This window comes from Solanum lycopersicum, chromosome 11, assembly GCF_036512215.1.
Source record: "Solanum lycopersicum chromosome 11, SLM_r2.1".
NCBI classification, from domain to species: Eukaryota; Viridiplantae; Streptophyta; class Magnoliopsida; order Solanales; family Solanaceae; genus Solanum; species Solanum lycopersicum.
The window spans coordinates 56931890-56956565 of record NC_090810.1 but is presented as its reverse complement, the minus strand read 5'-3'; the positions used below and the strand labels follow the sequence as shown (position 1 = coordinate 56956565).

The 24676-nt window shown below is 31.9% G+C and overlaps 1 protein-coding gene across 2 annotated transcripts; it reads left to right on the top strand.

Moving 5' to 3' along the window:
• The first annotated feature begins 302 nt into the window (after positions 1–302).
• On the top strand, positions 303–21463 carry LOC101252744 (xanthine dehydrogenase 1-like). Of its 2 annotated transcripts, none has more exons than XM_004250903.5 (14): positions 303–459; positions 10769–10868; positions 11684–11792; positions 12075–13583; positions 14184–14426; positions 14552–14866; positions 15636–15875; positions 16402–16686; positions 16818–17039; positions 17288–17449; positions 17914–18048; positions 20023–20259; positions 20762–20935; positions 21050–21463. In XM_004250903.5, exons 1-14 carry the CDS (start codon positions 366–368, stop codon positions 21290–21292), a joined length of 4068 nt encoding a protein of 1355 aa, XP_004250951.2. In that variant the 5' UTR covers positions 303–365; the 3' UTR covers positions 21293–21463. The 2 variants fall into 2 exon arrangements, with proteins under 2 accessions (XP_004250951.2, XP_010313281.2); XM_010314979.4 differs by lacking the exon at positions 303–459 and adding an exon at positions 8935–9236.
• The last annotated feature ends 3213 nt before the right edge of the window (positions 21464–24676 follow it).

Here is a 24676-nt window from a genome sequence, read left to right as displayed (position 1 = left end):
TAAACTATAAAATAGAAATATAAGAGCATTTTTTAAAAAAAAATCTTTTTTTTATAAATATATCTTTTGGTATTTAGATAAGAAATAAATAAATAAAATTGACCAATATATATATTGTACTTTTTTATATGCAAGATATAAATTTTCGATAAAAAATATTCAATTGATCACCTTTTGTTTTACGTAGCTCAATCAGTGAAAAACACAAATGACATTATTGAGTGAATAGTTTAAATAATACTTTTATAATCGATAAAATTACTTTTTTGTCCTTGTACAATGATTATGGTTCCTCTATAAAGTAAACACTTAAATAGCACTAACCTTTGTATCCTTCAATCATCTTCAAAGCTAAAGAAATTTTCATGGAGTCAAAGGAAGCAATTTTGTATGTTAATGGAGTTCGTCAAGTGTTGTCTGATGGATTAGCCCATTTGACACTTCTTGAGTATCTTAGAGGTTAGTTAATGGTTTATAGTATGTTCTACTCATTTTTATGAAATACTAATGCTTGTGATTGCGTTAATAGTATCGTCTATTAGGGTGTGTTTGGTATGAAGGAAAATGTTTTCCTATAAAATGTTTTTTTGAAAAACAAGTAGATTTTGAACTTATTTTCTCATGTTTGGTTGGTGGTGAGTAGAAAATATTTTCCGGAAATGATTTTGTATTTGATTTATGAATGAAAAATATTTTTGAGGAATATCTTTTATTTTTACTAGAATACAAAATAATTTATGAAATTGAAAATATTTTTTTAAAAACAATTTTTTTGGGTGGTGATGATAGGGGGTGGGGGGTAGTAGGGGGGCAGAGGGAGGGGGTAGGAGTAAAAAAATAAAAATTTGAAGTTGATAGTATTTTTTAAAAATAAAACTAATTTTTTGGGGGGTGGAGGTGGGGGTGAGGGGGCTGATAGGTGGGTAGGGGGGCTGGCCCGGAGGGGGGAGGTAGGAGCTTAAAAATAAAAATTTGGAGTTGAAAATATTTTTAAAAAGCAAAATTAATTTTTTGGGGAGAGGATGGTGTTGGGGGAGGGGGGCAGGGGAAGGGTGGTCAGAGATCAGGTGAAAAAATAAAATTTTAAAATTGAAAATATTTTTAAAAAAATTAATGTTTGTTTTCCCAAAAAAAATGTAATTTGAAATTGGAGGAGAGCTTTGGAAAATGTTTTCTTAATTTTTGAAGGGAAGACATTTTCCTTAATTTTTAGGAAATTGAGTTGATTTGGAAAACATTTTCCAAAACTTTTGCCCAAACCAAACATGAGAAAATTGAAAAACATTTTCCAGAAAATGTTTTCCTTTATACCAAACACACACTTAAAGTCACTCGATTTTGTTTGATCATTCAGAAGTCAATATAATTTTGTTTAGTTAGCGTTATGATCAATTTAAAAGGAAATAAATGTTTTATGTTTAGTTTATGTCTGGACACCTTCAATATAAGAAAACTGTTAATTACATGGAGATTTTTCCCCCTTTTATGGAGATTAGAATGAAAATTCGTAGGAATCTTATTTTCGTGCAAATTTTTATATTAATATTCAGGAAAATCTCCATGTAATTAACAGTTCTTTTGTAGTGCTATGAGTTTTTAGAGAAAAAATATTATTAAAAAAATTAAAATCAATATGTGAATTTGTTTAGGACTCAAAATTTTATGTACCCGATCTAGTTCTTAACCCGCTTAGAGTAAAGAGACAAGTGCCAAAAATATGTTTATTAAACTATTCTTTTTTGAGTTTCTTATGTAAACAAAAAAATAATTTAATTTTTTTATTAATTAATTTGAGCTATATATCCACCTAAACTTTAATAAATTGAAATGAATAATTAAATGAGCCAATAATAATTACCCCAAATTAAAATAAATTAGGGTGCTCTAGGTTTAAGACATCTAATTTCAGCCTTGACAATTGAATTATATCTGTAGGACATAATTGAATTATTTAATATTACTAGGTTATGCACTCCTATATAATCATGTTTGAAATTAGTTAATTCATTTGTTTCAATGTGTCTTTCTTATTGTTTAATTTACTTTTGAAAAGAATGAATTTTTTAAAGTAATTTTTTAGTTTTAATTTTTTATATGACATATTTAAGATAATAAGATGATTAAAGAATATTTTAGTATATTTGATATATTATTACAATAATCAAAAGTCTTTTTACTATTTTCTTAAATTTTGTGTCTCAAAATAAGTCAAATAACTTTAAACGAAGGAAATATTATATATTTGTAAAACGGGACAGATAAATAACGTATTTGGGTTACATATTTATCTAACTATCAACAATTTCATTTTGAGAATGTTATTAATACATGAACACAGATTAAAAATACAATATTATCTTATCTAGGATTAAAACAACTTTGACATAATTTTTTTTGGGTTGATATTGAGTTGTGTTTCGATTTCAACACAAAAATTGTAAAAGTAAGTAAACATCTCCAAAGTAACTTTTGATAAAATATATTTAAGAGAATTCATTCATAAGTTTAACGAAAAACTTACATCAAATTTTATAAATGAATTGACATGATTTCCAAACATCAAAATAAACTAACTTAAAAGTTGATACACCTACTTAATATTTGGACATATCGAGCTAAAATGATATTTATAAATTGATAAGACTCTCAATATAATAAAGAAACAATTCTAAAAAATCAGGTCAAAACTTCTTTAACATTAATAATAAAAAAAATTGTCCAACATGTGCCTCAAATAGAGATATGACACTTAAATAGATAACAAATCGAGACTTCCAATATTCATCATGAATGAAAATATTAATAGATATGACATTTATCGATAACTATATGAAAAAATTATCAAATTAGTCAAAATTCTTAACTTAATTAGTAAAAATATTTATACTTTAAAATAATTATTGAAAATATTAAAATGTCAATATTTTAGAAAATAATTTGTATTCAAATTTTATTTCTCGAAACAGTCCAACTTTGAATCAAATCCTACCTCCATTTACCCATTTACACTTTTTTGCTTAGTACCATTAAATTTATTTTTCATCTTTCATTTTTCAATTTTTTTTCTCTTTCATCAACTTTTCAGTTTTTATCATCCCCATCATTCACTTTTCTTTTTTTTTTCAATCAAAAATTCACCATTATTCTCTTCATTGTTGAAGAAAAACTAATTATTCAAAATTTGTAACAATTTGTTTAGATCTATCAATTAATCAAGAAATCTCTCAATTGATAAATGTATTTTAAATTCATCATTTATTTTGCGAGATTTTGTTTTCAAAATCACACATTATGTTGAATTTTCGAATTGTATGTATTGTGAATTATCCGTCATTTTTTTTAGTTTTTATGTGAGTTTGTTAACTTACTCATCAAATATTTATGTATTTCAGATTTTTAGTATTTAAAATAATTTTTGTCGATCTTTTTTTATGATTTGTTTTTATATTTCAAATTTAGTAGAATCCACATTAGCATTTAGATATTGGGTTGTTTCACAAAAGTATTTGAAAGTATTTTGAATGTTCTGTAGTTTGTAGTCAAATTTATGTTTACAAAGTGATAATCTAAATACAAACCTGTATTTTGATTATTTAAAATCGTGAATGAATACGAAATCAAAAATAAACTAGTTGGTATAAACATATAATGAGCAAAATAAAATACAAAATATTTGACTGATTCAATTAGGATGAATACACAAATAATGAATACATAAATAAACTGTATTTTGACTATTTATAGTTGAGAATGAATACGAAATCAAAATATATATATAAAACTTTATGATATACATTAGGACGAATACGAAATCAAATTTAAATACAAATTTTATGGTATACATAAGACGAATATGAAATCAAATCTAAATATAAATTTTATGGTATACATTAGGACGAATACGAAATTAAATCTAAATACAAACTATTTGGTATACAAAGTGATACTGAAAACAAACAAAACAAAATACATATGTAAGATGGATGAATACCTATATCATGAATACATAAATATTGTATTTTGAATACTAGAACAATTTCTTAAAAGGAAATACATAAACTACATAACCTTTACATGATAGTCAAATAACTTCACAAAATTTCAGACATTTTTAAAGATAAATTATAACTTCATAACGTCAAAATATGCTCTAATAGAATAAACTGCTTCAAAAAAAAATTAAAAAAAATTGAATATTGAATTTTTAGAATAATGGTAATAAGCGTGTTATTTATAACATGGTGAAAGAAGAAGAAAGAGATGGAAGTTGGTGTATTTTAATAATTACCAATTAGTTCTTTATTTTTGTTTGAATTTTTGTAACGGGTAAGACTTTTAAGCAATTATTTTTAAAAAAATATTTTTCTCTCCCCTTAATTTCTCCTTTCGGTTTTTAACAATTATTTCTTTTTTGACATTTTTACTAAATATTAAAAGTATTGACAATGAATTCTATTAAATGTAAAAATATTAACATTTTGAAAATTTTCCCATATTATATTGATCTTTAAATTGCAAAATAGACGTTAACTAAAAAAAAAGAGATAAAGCAACTAAAGTTTTTGATAAGTTTACTAACATACATCAAATTAAAAATTGATTTTGATAAATTTTAGTACTTTTTCTATTTTAATTTATTCATTTGATTTTAATTTTATATAACAATTTAAAAAATGTAGATCTTTTTAAAAGAAATTGTAGCACCGAACACTCATATATGTAAATTAGTACTTTTTCTAATTTAAGTTATTCATTTGATTTTAATTTTATATAACAATTTAAAAGATATAGATTTTTTTTTAAAAATTAATTTGGTTGATTTTATTTTACATGACAATTAAAAAGTATAGACTTTTTTTTTATATAAATATAATTAATTGATCACCTAAACAGGATCTACAAGGCTGGCGGTAGTCCGCTCGGCCATCTACATCTAGTTTAATATACGATCAAAATATATTAACATATTATACTTTATTAAACTCTTATCCTTAGCTTTGGCTGTAGGTAAGCTTTTACCTAAGCATGAAGCCTGTCTAGATTATAAGCCTATTGATAAATAACAGTTCTAAATGAGTTTTAAATTGTCCCTTCTTTAATAACTAACGAGGACTTACGACACCACATGCTCGCTATTATCAAGAGTTTATAACCTGACTGTACCTCCATCTCAGAACCAAGTCAAGGACTATGATAAGAATTTAAGAACTCATAATATGTTAGTATATCTTGACTAGATCCACATATATTATTAGAACCGGGACAGAAATCATGCATCTGATATAGATATGAAAGGTATTTAGGCGGACATAGTCACAGTGTCAATAAAGGAAATAGAATAATAATAAAAAATAGTTTTGAATTACCTAAGATATCACACTGAAGCTTGAATTATTATTTCTTCACAACAGAATATTTTACAAGAGAGAAGAGAGAAGAAAGAGAAGAGAGAGAAAATTAAAATTTCTATGGAAGAGCACATGCCTCTTATCTGAGGGAGAGTGCTCCTTATATATGCAAATTATAAACTAACTGGGTCCCTTCTCTGGTCCCCTTACACAGTATTTTTACTGTTTTACTATTTTTCCTTTTGCTTTCATCCTTATCTGGTCCTCTTGGTCCTTAATAGACTGTAGAAATTCCTGTACTTTGGAACATTTTAATGGAAGATTTTTCAACCAAAATGAAACTATTAGAACTCTGCTAAATGGTCTTAAGTGTAGACACTTAGGAGAATTCAAATGGTATAAAGATACCTTCCTAAGCAGGGTCATGGATTTACCAGAAAGTAAAATAAGTTATTGGAAAGACAGATTTATAGATGGTCTTCCTCCCTTGTTTGTGGAAAGAGTCAAGAAAACTCTAAGAGGGGATCATACAGAGATTCCTTATGATACTTTAACTTGTGGAAAATTAATAGGGACTTGTACTCAGGAAGGATTAAATCTGTGTAATGAGCTTAAGCTAGCTCAACAAATCAAGAGAAATCAAATGTCAGAAAGATCTCAATTGGGAGACTTTTGTGCACAATTTGGGATTGAAGGACCTTTTAATCCCAATCAAAAGATTTTTTCTTTCGAAGAAGATCAAAAGAGAAAATACAAAAAGCATCATCGTTCAAAACGATATAAAGAAAAGAAGGAAGCTAAGAAAGCTTCTAGGAAGGCAACAAGATTTGCCAGAAATTTCTCTAAAAGAGATTTAAAGAATATCAAATGTTACAAATGTGGAAAATTTGGTCATCTTGCCTCAAACTGCAAGGCAGAAAATCTTAAAGCTTTGGAATTGGATGATTCAACAGAAGAAAAAGTTTATGAGCTTTTATACGAATCAAATTCGGGTTCTTCTCGTTATAGTTCAGATTTTTCTAATAGTGATAATGATAAATCTGATGCTACTAATAAGTGTGTCAATTGTACAGGTGATACTTGTGTCTGCGGACAAGATGAATTTTATAAAATACAGTCTCAAATAGAAGAATCAAATTTAGATAAATTACAGTCTCAATTTACAGACTTCAATCTTCATATGATATCTTCTAATAATGTCATTGAACTTTTAAAAGATGAATCTGATGAAAATCTTAGAAATAAAATTTTGGAAATGACTTCTTCTCAAACCTCTTCTTCAAAATCTTTTGAAAAACCAAAGAAGGAGTGAAACTTTAAATTATAACCCTAGCCCTTATTCTTTGCAGGAAGTCTTTTCTCGTCTTGAAAAGAAAGGGCAAGATATTGTCAAAACCAGAGATACTTCTCTTGATGATTTGAAACATGAAGTTGAAAACTTAAAAAAAAAAGATTAAATCTTTAAAATAAAACTAAATGATTAATAATCATAGAATTTCGCAGTTAGAAAATGAAAAAGATATTTCTTCGACTCATCTTACTGACATAGGTAAGGCAGTTGTAGACGAAGAGATCAATGAATCTCTTAGTTCTAAACCTAATAGTTTTCTTGGAATGATGCAGATTGTTACTGCGCATCGTTGGTATATTAATTGTACCATTCCAGTTAATAATGATTTTAAAGTAACTACTATTGCTATGATTGATAGTGGTGCATATGTTAATTGCATTCAGAAAGGATTAATTCCTTCAAGTTTTTTTGAAAAAACAACTCATATTGTTAAATCTGCATCTAATCATGCTTTAGACATAAAGTACAAGTTGTCTAATACTTGTATTTGTCAGAGTAAAGTCTGTATTCCTCATTTTTTCTTTTTAGTTAAAAATCAATTACATCCTCCGATAATTCTCGAAATTCCTTTTATAAATGCTATCTATCCTTTTTCAAATTTAAATGCAAAAGGTTTTTCAACGAATTATAATAGTCATACCATTAACTTTGAATTTATAATTGAACCAATCACTAGAGATATTAACTCTTTCATCCATTTAAAGCAGAAACATATTGATTTTTTACAAATGGAAATATATAGCATGAATATTTCAGAATCTATTTGATCAGCTAAAATACAAGAAAAAATTAAATTGATTCTGGAAAAATAGCAGCTGACATTTGTGCAGACCATCCAAGTGCTTTTTGGGACAGGAAAAAGCATATTGTTACTCTGCCATATGAAGATAATTTTTCTGAAAATGATATTCCCACTAAATCTCGCCCCTGCCAAATGAATGCTGAATTAGTGGATTTTTGTAAAAAAGAAATTGATAATTTATTACAGAAAGGATTAATAAAGCCTTCAAAATCTCCTTGGTCTTAAACTGCTTTTTATGTAAATAAAGCTGCAGAACAAGAAAGAGGTGTTCCCAGGTTAGTTATAAAACTATAAAACTTTAAACAAAAATTTAAAATGGATTAGATATCCAATTCCAAATAAAAAAGATCTTTTATCAAGGTTATATGATGCTAATATATTTTCTAAATTTGATTTAAAGTCAAGATATTGACAAATTCAGATTTTTAAGGAACATACTTATCGAACTGCTTTCAATGTTCCTTTTGGACAATATGAATGGAATGTTATGTCATTCGGTTTGAAAAACGCACCGTCTGAATTTCAGAAGATTATGAATGATATTTTTAATCCATATATGAATTTTATAATTGTTTATATTGATGATATTTTAGTTTATTCAAAAACTCTTGAATCTCATATTAAGCATCTTGAGATCTTCAAGAAAATTGTTATACATAATGGTTTAGTTATCTCTAAATCAAAAATGATTTTATTTCAAATCGATGTTCGATTTCTAGGACATCAAGTTTGTCAAGGAAAAATTACTCCTATTCAGAGATCTCTTGATTTTGTGTCAAAGTTTCCTGATATTATAACAGACAGGACTATGTTACAAAGATTTTTGGGAAGTTTAAATACATTTCCCCTTTTCATAAAATTTTTTCTAAAGATCTTGCACATTTGACAGATAGATTAAAAAAGGGTAATAAATGCCCTTGGATTGAGAATCTTACTACGCTTGTCAGAAGCAATTAAACAAAGGATTAAAACCTTATCTTGTTTAACTCTTGCTAACTCAGTATGAACCAAAATTATTGAAACTGATGCTTCAAATATTAGTTATGGAGGAATTCTTAAACAAGTTAACCCTCGTGATAAACATGAATATCTTATTCGTTTTCATTCAGGTAAATGGACTGAAGCCCAGCGCAAATATGTGACTATAGCACATGAAATGCTTTGTATTGTTAAATGCGTCTTGAAATTTCAAGATGATCTTTATAATCAATTATTTTTATTAGAACAGATGCCCAATCTGTTAAATACATGTTTGATAAAGATTTCAAACACGATGCTTCAAAGTTGATATTTGCCAGGTGGCAAGCCCAACTAGCCCCTTTTAATTTTGAAATTCAAAAACACTTGTATTGTGAAATGTTAAGAAGTAGATTATTGACGTAGTTTACTACTATGCGAAAGGCAGGAAATTTACCTAGTTTAAAATAAAAAGTTATACATTAATTTTCAAATAAATAAAAATAAAAATAAAGTAAAATAAAATATGCGCCTGTATGACGAGCACACGCCGCCGGGAATGAAGGCCCAAATAATTCAGCTGGAACACGCGCCGGCTCGTGATGGACACGCGAACTGCACGGGTGGCGCGCCGGAGCTGGTTCGGACGGAAAAGTTACTCCGCCTCCTCCTATGGTTGCGGTGACACGAAATTGCCTATTACGAAATAACAGATCCAAAACAACATGAAGCCCTTTTCTGATATTATGTAATCAATCAATAAATTGGAAGATCTTAGGTGAGCAATTCATAAATACAATACATTATGTTACTATCAGCCATTCAAACTCTTGTGGAGAGCTGAGTAATGGCGGAACCAGAATTTTTACTATCGTATTTCAAAATATAAATATATAGAAGTAAACACTTTTTAATAGTATAATTTTTTGTCAAAGGATTTACCTGGCTTATGTTAAGTTCAAGTGGGTAGCTGTGAGTTCCTGTATTTGTTTGACTCCAATGAACATGTTCATTTGGTATATTTGTGTTAAAGTGTAAATCTAACTCCTTCAAAGGATTCTGGATTTCTGTTACTTCACTGGCCTAGAAGGAATTTTAAGTTTACTTGACAGAGCTAAAGACATAGTTCAATGCTAACAAGTAGAGAAATAGTTTAACGAAAAAAATATTATTATAGATAGGAAATATTCATGAACTGAGTGGAAATCACTCTCTTCTGTACAATCTAACCTTTGGAGAGAATTCGTTTTTGAAACTGCGATCGTCTGCATCACTGTAATGCAGCTTTTGTAATCTAGCTTTCTGCAGTTGGCTCGTAAATTATGCATGTTTAGGGGTGCAAAGTTCCGCTCACGCATAGCTATGAAATATAAAGGAAAACAGAAGTTAAGTGACAGGCCTTTTCTGTGTTTCGAACTGTGTGCTGCAGACCCTCAGGGATTTCTCGGTTTAAATTCTGTTTTCCAATTAAATCGTCATCTTTACAGAAAAGCATGTGTTTATCTTTTAGATTAATAGTGTACAAATATTATCTGATCTGTGTTTAAAAGTCCAAACCACTTTCTAACAAAGAAGTCCTTGTAGCTTCTTGATTTGAGCATAGTTGAATGGCCCATTACATGCATCTGTAGATGTCAACGATCTCTCATATGTGGATGCGACTTTAGTAAATCTTCATGGTTCTAGTGTTTATAATTTCTTTTGATGCTCATTTCTTTGCCACAGTGTCCTCTCTTGTTCAAATGTTCGGTCTTTATTTTTCTCTCATCTCTCTCACTCTCTTTATAATTTCATAAAAATTGACACATTCATCTCAGTGCATGTGTAGTTAATTAAATTTCTGTAGTTTTACTTCTGACTTAATAAATTGCTTTTGCTCTAATCTTATGACCTTTATTATTTAATACATATATTTCAAAATTTGAATAACCATTTTCTTCCTTTTCATACTTCTCTATCTATTAGAATCAAATATTATCTATATAATTCTATCTCCATGTTCTTAAGTGTTTGTGGCTTGCTGGTTTAGCTATCAATGTATTTGTATTTTCCCTTTAATAATAGTAAGTTAAACAACCTGCACTTATACACTGTATGTCTATTTTCAAGTTGTTGGATCCATAATTTTGAATGGATATGTTTTTTCCTTGTCGTCGGAACTCACTACACTTCTTAGCCTATATCCTCTGTCCAACTGTTCAGGAATTTGTAGTTTCTATTTCTGTTCTGATAATTGATCTGGATTTCTATGATCTCTCTCTGTTCCATTCTGGTGGTTTCTTTGAAGTTTCTCTTTCTTTGGCTGTATAGAGATAGGCCTGACAGGTACCAAGCTAGGCTGTGGCCAAGGTGGCTGTGGGGCATGCACTGTCATGGTTTCTTATTTTGATCAGAATTCGAAGAAATGCGTGTGAGTCTCTTTTTATCTGTGTCTCTAATAAGTCTGTGTTGGTCCTTTTGTGCTTGGGCGTGGGTTTATGCATGACTAAATGGGTAGCAATGATTTCTGCAAAAATGAATACACTTTCTTGTTTTTCCTTAATACTATGTTAGATTTTGGCTGGTATATAAACCCCATTCCCTTGAGAAAACACCAACCACCAATAATAAGAGACCTACTACCAGAACTTGAAATGACAAATTATGTGCAAGATGTCTTCATTCTTGTATCCAGGAACAATAGCTTGTTATAATATTGTTAGTACATTGGTCTTTGATACCATTTCCATATTTCCTTGATGTCATGGCCAATTTGCGTGCCCGCCAACTAATTTCACTGGGTACCCCGCTACCTTTCACCAACACAGGTATCGGGTAAATTTGTCTACCAAGACTTGAATAAATGATTAAATCCTCTAGTTTTTTTTGTCAACATTGGATTTCAAACTTAGATCTCATGGTTTTTAACCCACTTTATTGACCACTAGGCCACATCCTTGGGTGCTAATTTTAATACCTTTTGTTACTTTGCAAGAAGTTCTCTTAGGACGTGGAATATGAGTCCGCGGCAAATGTAGTTACACTTAGTAAGAGAAACTAATGGAGACATGGATAGTGAAGAGATAAAAAGCATAATGTAATACAAAAAATGGCAATAATTTGGTAAACTTAAAGTCTACTTGATTTGATTGGCCTGGAGTAATCTCTTCAATTGAGTTAGTATATGACCAACACTAAATTTTACATAAATCATATTTGGTTTCTCATGCTATAATTTCTCTTTAGGCACCATGCAATAAATGCATGCTTGGCTCCTCTATATTCTGTGGAAGGGATGCATGTCATCACTGTGGAGGGAATCGGGAGCAACAAAGCTGGATTGCATCCAATTCAGGTAACACAGTTGGTTTCATATGTCCCCTGATTTTCTTGACATGGTTTTTCTACAAATTTATTGATGGAAATAGGGTTGATTTCTCATATGGTCACTCAACTAATAATTATTATTATCTCAGAAAATCACTTTTCTTCTGATTACAGTTTTTTCAACAAAGAAAGTGACTTTCTAAAATAATAACTATTACTTGAGTGACCATGTGAGAAATCTAGCTCGATGGAAATATTTCCTTATGCAACTTTCTTCTGACTCTCCTGCTATGTCCACTACATCCTAAAGGAATCATTGGCTCGCTTGCATAGCTCACAATGTGGATTCTGTACTCCTGGTTTCGTGATGTCCATGTATGCATTGCTACGATCATCTAAAGAACCGCCATCAGAAGAACAAATTGAAGAAAATCTTGCAGGAAATTTATGCCGATGTACTGGTTATAGGCCAATTATTGAGGCATTTCGAGTATTCGCAAAAACTAACAATGCATTGTACACCAAAACATCTTTACAAGGCATTAGCACTGGTGAGTTTATCTGTCCTTCAACAGGTAAGCCTTGTTCATGTGGGCCGCAGGCTGGAAGTAGTGAAAAAGAAAGCATTGAGAAAAATTTACGCAATGGCTGTGGCTGGAAGCCATTTCACAATGAGACTGATGGAACCACATACACCAGCAAAGAACTTATTTTCCCTCCAGAACTTTTATTAAGGAAATTGACTTATTTAAGTTTGAGTGGATCAAATGGACTAAAGTGGCACAGGCCTTTAAAACTTCAACATGTGTTGGATCTAAAAGCAAGATTTCCAGATGCCAAGTTAGTTGTTGGAAATACAGAGGTGGGAATTGAAGTCAGGCTGAAAAGAATACTCTGTCCTGTATTAATATCCGTTGCACATGTTCCTGAACTTAACCATATAAGAGTTGAGGATAGCAGCTTGGAAATAGGCGCTGCAGTGAAATTGTCACTGCTCGTGGATGTATTAAAGAAGGTAAGAGACGAACGTCCCGAGTATGAAACATCATCATGTCGAGCTCTCATTGACCAGATCAAGTGGTTTGGTGGAACACAAATACGGAACGTTGCATCGGTTGGCGGGAATATCTGCACAGCAAGCCCAATATCAGATTTGAACCCTCTTTGGATAGCAGCAGGAGCAAAGTTTTGTATAATGGACTGCGAAGGAAATGTCAGAACATGTTTGGCTAAAAATTTCTTCAAGGGTGATTCTAAAGTGGATCTCGGAAGTAGTGAAATTTTACTGTCAGTATCATTGCCTTGGAACAGGCCATTTGAATTTGTGAAAGAATTTAAGCAATCTCATAGGAGAGATGATGATTTTGCCATTGTGAATGCTGGGATGCGTGTCTGCCTTGAAGAGAAGCACCGGAAATGGGTAGTTTCAGATGCTTTGATTGTGTATGGTGGGGTCGCTCCATTTTCATTTGCTGCATCAAAAACTAGTCATTTTTTAGTCGGGAAAAATTGGAACAAGGAGCTGTTGCATGGTGCTTTGAAAATTTTAGGGGAGGAAATTGCGCTGAAGGAAGATGCACCTGGTGGGATGGTTGAATTCCGAAAATCATTAACGTTTAGTTTCTTCTTCAAATTTTTCTTGTGGGTTTGTCATCAAATGGATGGACAACCATCATTTATCGAGAAAGTTCCAGCTTCACATATTTCAGCTGTAAATTCATCTCTTCAACCATATATTAGTTCAGTTCAGGATTTTGAGATTAAGAAGCAGGGTAATTCTGTGGGTTCCCCTGAGGCTCATCTTTCATCAAGGCTTCAGGTAACAACGTTCATAACTTGAAAAAAGACCTTATAACCTATTTTTAACTCACTTTTCACTATAAGTTGAATTTAAATACATTTAGCATGAACATTAGTCTAACTATTCTTTACAAAAAGTATTATCAAACACAACTCCAACCCCAACTCCATAAATTCCAAAAGCTGAAAAATATTAGGACTCTATGGCAAAATGCCTTCTAAGACATTTAGCTTACAAAAATTGTGTTTGGGGTAGTGGTTTCACGTTTTAGTTTTTTCCACTTTATTTGTTTCTGGCTTGTGTAGGAACATATTTCTATTGATAAACACCATTGGTGCACTTTAATATTCTTGGATCCAATTAGTAAATGGATTTTTGTCTTCCTTTATAAATAATTACCAACAACTTTGGGTCCATTTGTTGCTTCTAACTTTGCTTTGGTATAGCTTTTTCTTCTGGGAAGGGAACTTTTACTATAATTATGATATCTATAGTGTACGAATTTTGAAATTGCTTGTCTATTCTGGAACTGGCATTGTGATAAAATAGTTGTCCATCTGCTATGTTTGTCCGACATCACTACTTAATATTTTTGCTGGAAAACATGACCATTTTCAGGTATCTGGAGAAGCAGAATATCTTGACGATGGGCCAACGCCACCCAATTGTTTGCATGCTGCTTTGGTATTGAGTGAAAAACCTCATGCTCGTATACTTTCAATAGACGATTCGGGTGCCAAGTCCTCTACTGGATTTGCTGGAATCTTTTTGGCTAAAGATGTACCTAGTAACAACAAAATTGGAGCAATTGTCGCTGATGAAGAAGTTTTTGCCACGGAGTTTGTCACTTGTGTGGGTCAGGTATGACGCTCTGAGATGTTGTTTTCATGATTAAATATATATATACCCTAATATAGATTAATATTCATGTTAAAGAAATGGACCTTGGGCCTATTATTTTCTGGGTGAATACTATTATTTTGTAGGTTATCGGTGTTGTTGTAGCTGACACACATGAAAATGCAAAACTTGCTGCTAGAAAAGTTCAAGTTGAGTATGAAGAGCTACCTGCAGTTTTTTCAATAGAGGATGCTATACAGGCTAACAGTTATCATCCTAATGCGGAAAGGCGTCTGAATATGGGTGATGTTGAACAGTGTTTTCAATCAGGTCAATGTGACCATATTATAGAAGGAGAAGTTAGGGTAGGTGGTCAGGAACATTTTTATTTGGAGCCTCAGGGCACTTTAATATGGACAGTGGATAGTGGGAATGAGGTGCACATGCTCTCATCTACCCAGGTACTTCAACAGAAATCTAGTCATTTTCTCATGTTTTGTCAAGTATATTTTGGTTTATAGGACATCAATTGTGGTGTTGGGTTCTTTGTTTGTCTTTTTTCCCAATAAAACCTGTTGTTTGCTTGGTTATATGTAATTTTTGATTATCCCTTTAAAAAGATGGTAATAAGTGTAATGGCTATCCATTGGCCATTGAATTGACAGCCGTTTCTTCTCCATAAAGCTTCAATCCTGATATGGAAGTCATTTTAGTTAATAAATTGCTCATATTTCCGAAAAGCACTAGATTATAATGTATGTTAGAAAACACTAGAATATACACTGCATAGTTTTGTATTCTTGAAGGCCCAGATGGCACACATTTGACCATGATATGCATTTTAAAATGCTTATTCTGTACTGCTACTCTTTACTTTTTTACACAGTAAAAAATCATGCAAAACCTATCTTTAACTATAGATAGCATTGCTCCCTGCTAAAGTTCATGATTTTGCTCTGGATTTCTCACACTCACATGATATATATATGTCTGATCAATTATAATTATCTAAGTTTGGCATTGTCAGATTAGAATTAGTCATGAGTGTGCTCTTTGACTTCAATTAGCTAGTTCCGCAAGGTTGTTTAGAATTTTACAGATCATTATTATGCTGTAAGCCTGGTTTGGTTCGACATATGAATTAGGGTGAAACCAGCTTAAAATGCTACATCCCTGTAATTTAATATCTCTGCTGAAAATTTTGTAAGAGGATCATTGTCTATTTTGCAGGCTCCTCAGAAGCACCAGGAGTATGTTTCTCACGTTCTTGGTCTTCCGATGTCAAAAGTGGTTTGCAAGACTAAAAGGATAGGTGGTGGATTTGGAGGCAAGGAGAGTAGATCTGCTTTCCTTGCTGCTGCAGTTGCTGTTCCATCATACCTGTTGGATCGTCCAGTGAAACTCATTCTGGATAGGGATATAGACATGAAGATAACTGGGCAGCGGCATAGCTTTTTTGGGAAGTACAAGGTAAGTAGATGAGTTTGTGATCATGCTATACACTGCTAGTCCCATTCTATGCGCCATTTGTATGGCATGGGAAAGTTTGTTTAACACATTCACTTCTGCAGTATTTATTCTCATGCGTTTCTGGGGAACGCATGATATCGTGGTTTAAATTAAATTTGTGTACTGGTGAACAATTTTTTGTTATTTGGGTGTGTCAAAATGGTAAGTGTGTCATATATGTCTTGATGGACGAATATTTATTCCTTCCAATTTACGGAAAGACATTGAATTGTTGAGCAGCATAAACAGATAAGAGTTCTTTAGGCATTTATTGGAAATAATTTTATTTTAAGCTTCTCATTTTACCCTCTATGACATGATTTTATAGCCATGCATACGTCATGGCGTGTTTCAGTCCACTAGTTTCAAAAGTTTGTCTTTCTTAAACTCCGTACGCAGCCAAACTGGTCCAGATAAAATGAAACAGAGGAAGGGCATTTTCTTTTGGATTGGATGAAAAATGTGACTACTCCTTTCTTATTCTTAGGTTGGTTTTACAAATGAAGGGAAGGTGCTTGCCTTTGATCTTCGTATATACAATAATGGTGGAAATTCGTTAGATCTATCACTTACTGTACTTGAAGGTGCTATGCTCCAAGCGAACAATGCGTATGACATACCAAATATGAGGGTTTATGGAAATGTCTGCTTCACTAATCTTCCTAGTAATACAGCTTTTAGAGGATTTGGGGCCCCACAGGTTATGCTAATGGTTGAGAATTGGATTGAGAGGATTGGCCTGAAAGTTAACAAAATCCCTGAAGAAATAAGGGTATGCCTTGTGCTTCTAATGATTTTCTAACTAGTCTTTCTTCCTGTGAGCTGCACGTCAGCTGCTTCATAGTCCGTTGCTTTCTTTAGTCTCACAGGTCATATATACAAATTGTTTCTCTTTTTCACCAGGAAATGAATTTTGTCAGTAAAGGATCAATCTTATATTATGGTCAGAAAGTTGAAGACTGCAACTTAGGGAGAGTCTGGAATGAACTGAAATCTTCTTGTGACTTCATTAATGCTCAAAAAGAAGTTGAAAATTTCAATCGACATAATCGATGGAAAAAGCGAGGTATTGCCATGGTGCCAACCAACCTTGGGATATCTTTCACAACAAAGTTTGTTAACCAGGTAAGTTGGTGTCTTTGCTGTACAACCTAGATTTCCCACATAGGTCCCTATTCCTTTGTGTAAATGAGGGTATTAATCATATTGCCAATTACATTGCCTTTATTTTATCTGGACACTGCTTTCAGCAAAGGTCTGCTGACCAACCCAAGCTATACTTCGTTCCATGCTGAGTGTTTCATATATTTATTTTATGATAAAGTATAATCCTAAAGATCTATGTTGGTTATTCACTGACTGATTCACTACAGGCAGGTTCTCTTATTCAAGTTTACACAGATGGAACTGTGTTAGTCACTCATGGGGGTGTGGAGATGGGCCAAGGTTTGCATACGAAGCTTGCCCAGATTGCTGCATCTTCCTTTAATATCCCTCTAAATGCAGTGTTCATTTCAGAGACAAGTACTGACAAGGTATTGGGTGTGAGACAAATAACAGTATATCATTGTTTGAAGTTCTAATTTTCTATTGGTGAAGAAACTGGGAATCATGTGACTTAACACTTATTTTGATTCTAAAATTATACTGTGATGAGAGAGATTTAAGAATGTTCTAGATGGCGATGAGAACTAAACAAGAAGTTGAATAACCAATATTAGAACTTGAACATATTCTAAATTTGATTCAGTTTCTTAATATTTTGAGCTTTGTCACTGCCTTTACTGGCAACCTGAAACTTTTGAAGTATATAATTATCTTCAGAGAAGGCATTGACCTTCCTTGGATCAACGGTGCTTTGTTCCTTGGATCGGGAGAGGGGCGGGAAATTCTTCATAGCACATCAAATTTTATTCAAAATCCTTGTGTTGCATACCATTTTTGTTATTCGCTTTATGAAAATTATTGCTCGTCTCATCTGCTTTTTTCGCCAATCCAGGTTCCAAATGCCTCGGCAACAGCTGCTTCTGTAAGTTCTGACCTGTATGGAGCTGCAGTACTGGATGCATGTGAGCAACTAAAAGCACGGATGGAACCTATTGCATCCAAGAATAACTTCAGCTCTTTTGCAGAGGTTCTCCTTTTGTCCTGGATTTTAAATAATCTTTTCTATTTTGAGTTAATGTTATTTCATTTCTATTCCGGTTTACTTCCCTGTCTGTCATTGAGAATATGTTGATGACTTATGCGCGGACAAGGATGGTAGGAAATTATTAATATGAATTTCTTGTTAATCTCTTCAATTTAATGGCCTGATAGGTACCATAAATGATATTAATTAAAGAGAAAACATGAAGGCTGTTGTCAATTCAGTTGTGGCTTGTGATCAACCTTATTATATTGTCTGTTTAGTTTCTGTTTCCTAGTCTTCCTTTTCTCCATTTTGCTTGATCTTCCTATGTTTAAGAGATAATCTGACTTCATCTTTCAGATAGAGAGCGATATATGCATATGCCTTAACACACCTTCCTTCCACCTTCAAATTATTTAATTGTCCCAACCCTACAATGTTTCCCCTAGTTTCTTGAAATAAATACAGTAACCTCCTTATCGGCAGTTCACAGTGCAACACTTCTTAAGCAGTGGATGCAAAGATGTGATATTCCCCTTCTGACTTTCAAAAACTAAAAAAGGGTAAGATCTGCCTTTGCCAACTGTTAAAGAAATGGACGTTGGGCCTAGCTTATTGCAAGAGTTGAGGATTGCACAAGACCATGCATGAGTCTAAATTCCCTTCCCATTACCGATGTAGGACTCTTCAAACCTCTGCTCACCCACGGCTAGACATCTAGAGCGCGAGCAATTTAATATGGGGGCCTGGCTCTAATACCAATTTGATGGAAAGTAATTTTACTCGATTCATAAATCTTTGAATGATATGCATTATTCACCTTTCTACTTTTCTACTCTACAATGGCATGATTTTGAAGAAGAGTCCTGAAAACCAGCAAAAAATGATGTGCGGAGTCTATGATTTGTCTTATCACAGTTGGAGAAGATGGTGAAATTTGCCTGCTAAATTCCTTTTCATGGGACTTACCCATCTAGGACGGCAGATAGTATTTTGTATAAGATGCAGTGAGTACGGAAGCTGATGGAGGACTTAACACATGGATATTGTAGCCAAAGAGAGTGGTATAGATATGTTAGTGGATGGTGAAACAAAATATTGCTGAATCATGACACTCCTAGTCACAAGATCATAGAAAAGGCTGGATGACGGGAGTTTTTTCATAACATGGATTTTAGATTTAGTAATGCCAGCAGTCTTTGTTTAGTTGCGTAAAGTTTTAGTTTACAAGGCAGTAAAAAGTTAAGGCTCTGAAAAGAAATCCCATACCTGATGCAAGATCAAAGATAGAGTATATCACATCATTTTCTTGGGAATTGTTGAGTTCCACATTGGTGGGATGAGGAAAAATTGGTCTCTTTGTATGGTCTTGGACAATCCTCATCTCATGAGCTAACTTTTGGGGTTGAGTCCGGCCCAAAATCCGTTGATCTATACTACAACAACATACCTGGTGTAGTCCCATAGTGGGGTCTGGGGAGGGGTAGAGTGTACTACCTTGAGGTAGGGAGTCCAAAATGATGAACAGTCCAAAGTAGTCCAGAGAAAGAAGCAGCAGAAGTACAAAAAATCATTTCTCTATCAGAAACTCAAATCGAAATTTCTTGAAAAAAGAGGACAGACTAGGAATTCACTATTCTATACCATGAAAGATTTTTGGTAATGGAGCATAAGGATTTTCTGGTATATTTCACTTTCGAATAAAGCTTCTGGCTGCTAAAATTTCTTTACATGGCATGTTCTTGTGTGGTTACACTGTACTATTACCAAGCCCTGATGAATTATTATGCATGTTTTTTTATATCTCCCCTTTATCATCAGAGCATAATTCTTTATTTATCTGACTTAAATTGTGTTTCTACCTCAAAACTTGACTCTGAAATTTGCACTGCCTTCTTCTACAGCTGTCATGAATCATGATGATAAAAGAGCTACATTGACGACTAACCACATGTCTTGTCTTTGATTGACTATCAGCTTGTCAGTGCGTGCTACATGGAGAGAATAGACCTTTCTGCTCATGGGTTCTTCGTTACACCTGATATTGGCTTTGATTGGAAATCTGGAAAAGGCAATGTATTTAGGTACTACACCAGTGGTGCTTCATTTTCTGAAGTAGAAATCGACACATTGACAGGCGATTTCCATACTAGGCGAGCAGATCTTCTCGTAGATGTTGGGTTCTCCCTCAATCCAGCGATTGATGTTGGACAGGTCATTGTTGTTCTCTCTGTACTGTTTATGTATACATTTTGATTTTTGTCATTTGTTTAACTGGTCTGTTTGATGAAATAATTTAACTGTATGAATTTAAAAGTATACTATCAATTAGTAAATGCTGAAGTTATTGATGATTGAAGCTGCAAGTTATGGCTTTTTCCAGATCTATCAACGTTTAGGTAATGTATGAGTAATCTTCATTTTGAATGGTAAACAAGAAGAAAGAACAGAGATCCGATTAGAGAAGGTCTCCATTTGTTTGTACAATGTACTGAGCTTGACAGGGATTATCAGATCTTCATTTTGTTCTTTTTCCGGAATGTGCTGATATCTACAAAGATGACTTGGATACATTTTGTAGAACGCCATTACCTCCCTCTTTTGCGGACTTGCAGTTTTGTCTATATTTAGATAGAACTAGAACCTCTATCTCACAGGATCATCTGAAATGGAGCTTTGCTAACATTCGTGCATACCCCTTACACACTTGATGCAGGTAGAAGGAGGTTTTCTACAGGGTCTGGGATGGTTTGCATTAGAAGAGCTAAAATGGGGCGATAAAGCACACAAGTGGATTTCACCTGGATACTTATTCACATCTGGACCTGGAAGTTACAAGATCCCAACTTTGAATGATGTGCCTTCCAAATTTAATGTCTCTCTTTTGAAAGTAAGTTTCACTGCTATCTCCATATGCATCTGCGCACCATATCTTGACTCTGCCATTAACATGCATCTGTATCTTGACTTTGCCATTAACAATCTGCTTGACATTTGCCAACAGAATGCCCCAAACGCCAAGGCTATCCATTTTTCTAAAGCAGTAGGGGAACCACCCTTCTTTCTTGCTTCATCTGTCTTTTTCGCCATCAAGAATGCCATAAAATCTGCAAGGATGGAAGCTGGTTATAACGACTGGTTCCCTCTTGATAATCCAGCCACTCCAGAGCGTATTCGAATGGCTTGCACTGATGAATTTACAAGACTAGTTGTGGATTCTGATTTTCGACCAAAGCTAAGTGTTTGATGGTTGAACTGTACTGAATAAGTGAAGTTCTTAGAGCTTCATATGATGTCTTCTTTACATTTTCCTGTGCCTGTTTCGAGCACTTTTAATATATGAATGGAAGAAAATGACCCTACAAAAATGTTGTAAATTTCAACAACTTTTTGAAAAACTTAATTAACATTATTTTTATGGGCAGTGTGTTTTTATATATGCAGAATGACGTGTACTTGGTTCCGTTTGTAAGTTGGACCTTTCTACTTATCAATTTGTCACTATTTTACATCTCTCTAACCATTGACCAAACTTATGTGACATTTGATAATGCTGAGTAGGAAAAATACGTTATTACACGTGTTACAACGTATATATCGACTTATGTAATATAGTATGCATTAAATAATGTCAATTTTTTAAAAACAAATCATATATATATATATATATATAAAAAAAAAGAAAACATTAGGCCCGCCTACGTGGCACCACCACAAACCAGAATTTTCTTTTAAATTTATTTATTTTCAAAACTAGCCTTCCCCTTTCAAGAAAAATTGTGACTTTTATGAAGAGTTGCGATTTTAATGAAAATTTGTGACTTTTGTGAAAAATTGTGATTTTTATGAATAGTTACGACTTTTATGAAGAGTTGCAACTTTTATATCAAAAGTTATAATTTTTCTGAAAAGTTATGACTTTTATGAAGAGTTGCGACTTTTATGAAAATTGTGATTTTTAAGAGAGGTTGTGACCTTCCAAATGGTTGCAACTTCCAAAGAGTTGTGGCGTTTTCGATAAGGCACAATACATTTTATTCACACTACCTCTGTTATCTATGAATATAGGGATATGCTGCCACTATTATTTGAAGGTTTTTTCAGTTGGATAGTTGAATTCAATTACATTCATTAAGCTTCTTATGAAGTTTGTTTCATTTCTAAAAGTTTTCATCCTCCTATTTCATGGAGCTTAATCTTTACTACAAGTCGTAGTGAGTCATGTAAGTATGACAACTTTTTTTGTTATTTTTGTGACTTTTTTCTTTTAACTTTGTTAAAAGTTACACAGAAGATGATTGAAAATTGATATTCTCTTTTGTTCTTTTCTACAGGTTTCTTCGTATAAACAAAGAAAATTGATTTTGATTGCAATGTCAAGTTACTACTCTTGCACCTTTAATTCCACAACTCATAACATTGTTGAAATGGTTGAATTTATTACATTTGGTTTTTTTTGTGAACAACACTTTTATTTCTGTTTATTTTTGCTATAGAGGAATTGAATTGAAATACATTAATTAAACTTCTTATGAACCTTTTTCATTTCTCATTTTTCATGAAACTTAATCATTTACTGTAGGACATATTACCGAATAATCATATGTAAATTTAATAAAATAGTCTAATTCTGTATAAAGCGTAAATAATTTACCTAGTTAAATAATAATCATGAGAGAATAATATGCAAATTCTTGTTAATGATGGACATGAATGACAAAATCAAAGATTAATTTCATTATTTCAATTTTATCTTTACGCAATTTTCAACATAATCTTCATATACAAAATTACATATTGTATGATTCATACCTATATCTTAAAATTATACTTTAATTGTGGCTCCCATCCCATAGTTAACTATGCGTCTAAATTTTATTTTTAATTATTTTCATCTACTAAATTTGGAATTGTATTACCTTAATTTCCAGTTGGACCATAATAAATAATGACTCATACAAAGTATACTAAGGAACAAAATATATCTATTTTTATAAAAAGTGATTAACTTACTGTCAATACTAGAAATTATTACGTTTTTAAAATCCTTATTAGTAACCCCTACACTCAATGAATTAAATTTCAATAATAAATAAATGTTTCCAAAACAATCCATGTTTTTTTAAGAATGGAAAGAATCATTTTTTGTCTTCTATTTTGATTGATAACAAATTATCTAAATATTACATGACTACTATTAATATTTCTTTTTTTAAAAAAAAATATTTTATAATATTTTAATTTAGAATAAAAATAAAATAGTTATCTAACTTTTGATTTTGAGAATTCCACTTTTCATATGAATTTCTAGTTGATTTTGGCTGAGTTTTAAAATTTGAAGATAGTATTTTCGAAATTCTCTTAATATAAAAGTAAGGGAAAATGCACAAGTATCCCTCAATCTATGTCCGAAATTTCAGATACACACTTATATTATAGTAAGTTCCTATTACCCCTGAACTTACTTTATAACTAATTTTTTATCCCTTTTCGGCCTACATGACACTAGCTTGAAAAAAAAAAGTCAGCCGGCGTTGAACTCACAAAATGGTGTCACGTAGGCCAAAAAGGGTAGAAAATTATTAATAAAATAAATTCAGGAGGGTAATAGAACCTTAGTATAGTATAAATGTGTCTCTGAAATTTTGGGCATTGGTTGAGGGGGTACTTGTGCATTATCCTAAAATAATAATAATTGACTATTTGACTTAAAAGTATTACTCTAATGACAAGATGATTTTATTTATTTTTTAATTTTTATATACTTTCCATTAAACTTTATTTGTCCCTATTTTTTTAATTTATTTAAAATTAATACTTATTAATAATTCTAGGGAAAAAGATCAAATATGCCCCTAAACTATTTAAAAAGGTCTAGATTTACCCTCCGTTTAAAGTTTGGTTCACTCATGCCCTCGCCATCCAACTTTTGGTCCAAATATGCCCTTATGGGCATTAGTTGCCATGTTGGACATATCCAACTCATTTTTCATTTCTTTAAATGCCACATGGAATTGTCATGTCATTTTGACCTTACCACATAACATTTATATGAAAATGGAAAAATATTCGGACTCGTAAACACCTAATCCGACCCATAAATCAGCTCCTTTTAATTCACTATCCGACCCATTTTTAACAATTTTGTTTAATTTTTATTATTGCGGTAAATCCCGAAAATGAGTAATTGATTAATAAAAAATAGAAAAAATATGAAACAAAATATAAAATTAACGCCAAAAATTCACAAATAAATATAGTAACCTTAAATCTAACATTTGGATTTTTTAATTTTATTTTTATTTTTTGATAAATCTCGAAAATGAGTAATTGATTAATAAAAATTATGAAAAATATGGGGGGAAAAATATAAATTAACGCTAAAAGTTCACAAATAAATATAGTAACATTTAGATCTACAATTTTTTTTAAATTTTTTTATATTTTTCGACAAATCTCGAAAATGAGTAATTTTTTAATAAAAAGGGAAAATATGAAAACAAATAAAAAATATACGTCAAAATTCACAAATAAATATAGTAAACTTAAATTCAATAATTTTTTTATTTTATATTTTTTCATATTTTACTGTTTTTTATTTCTGAATTTTTACATAATTTTTATATTTTTT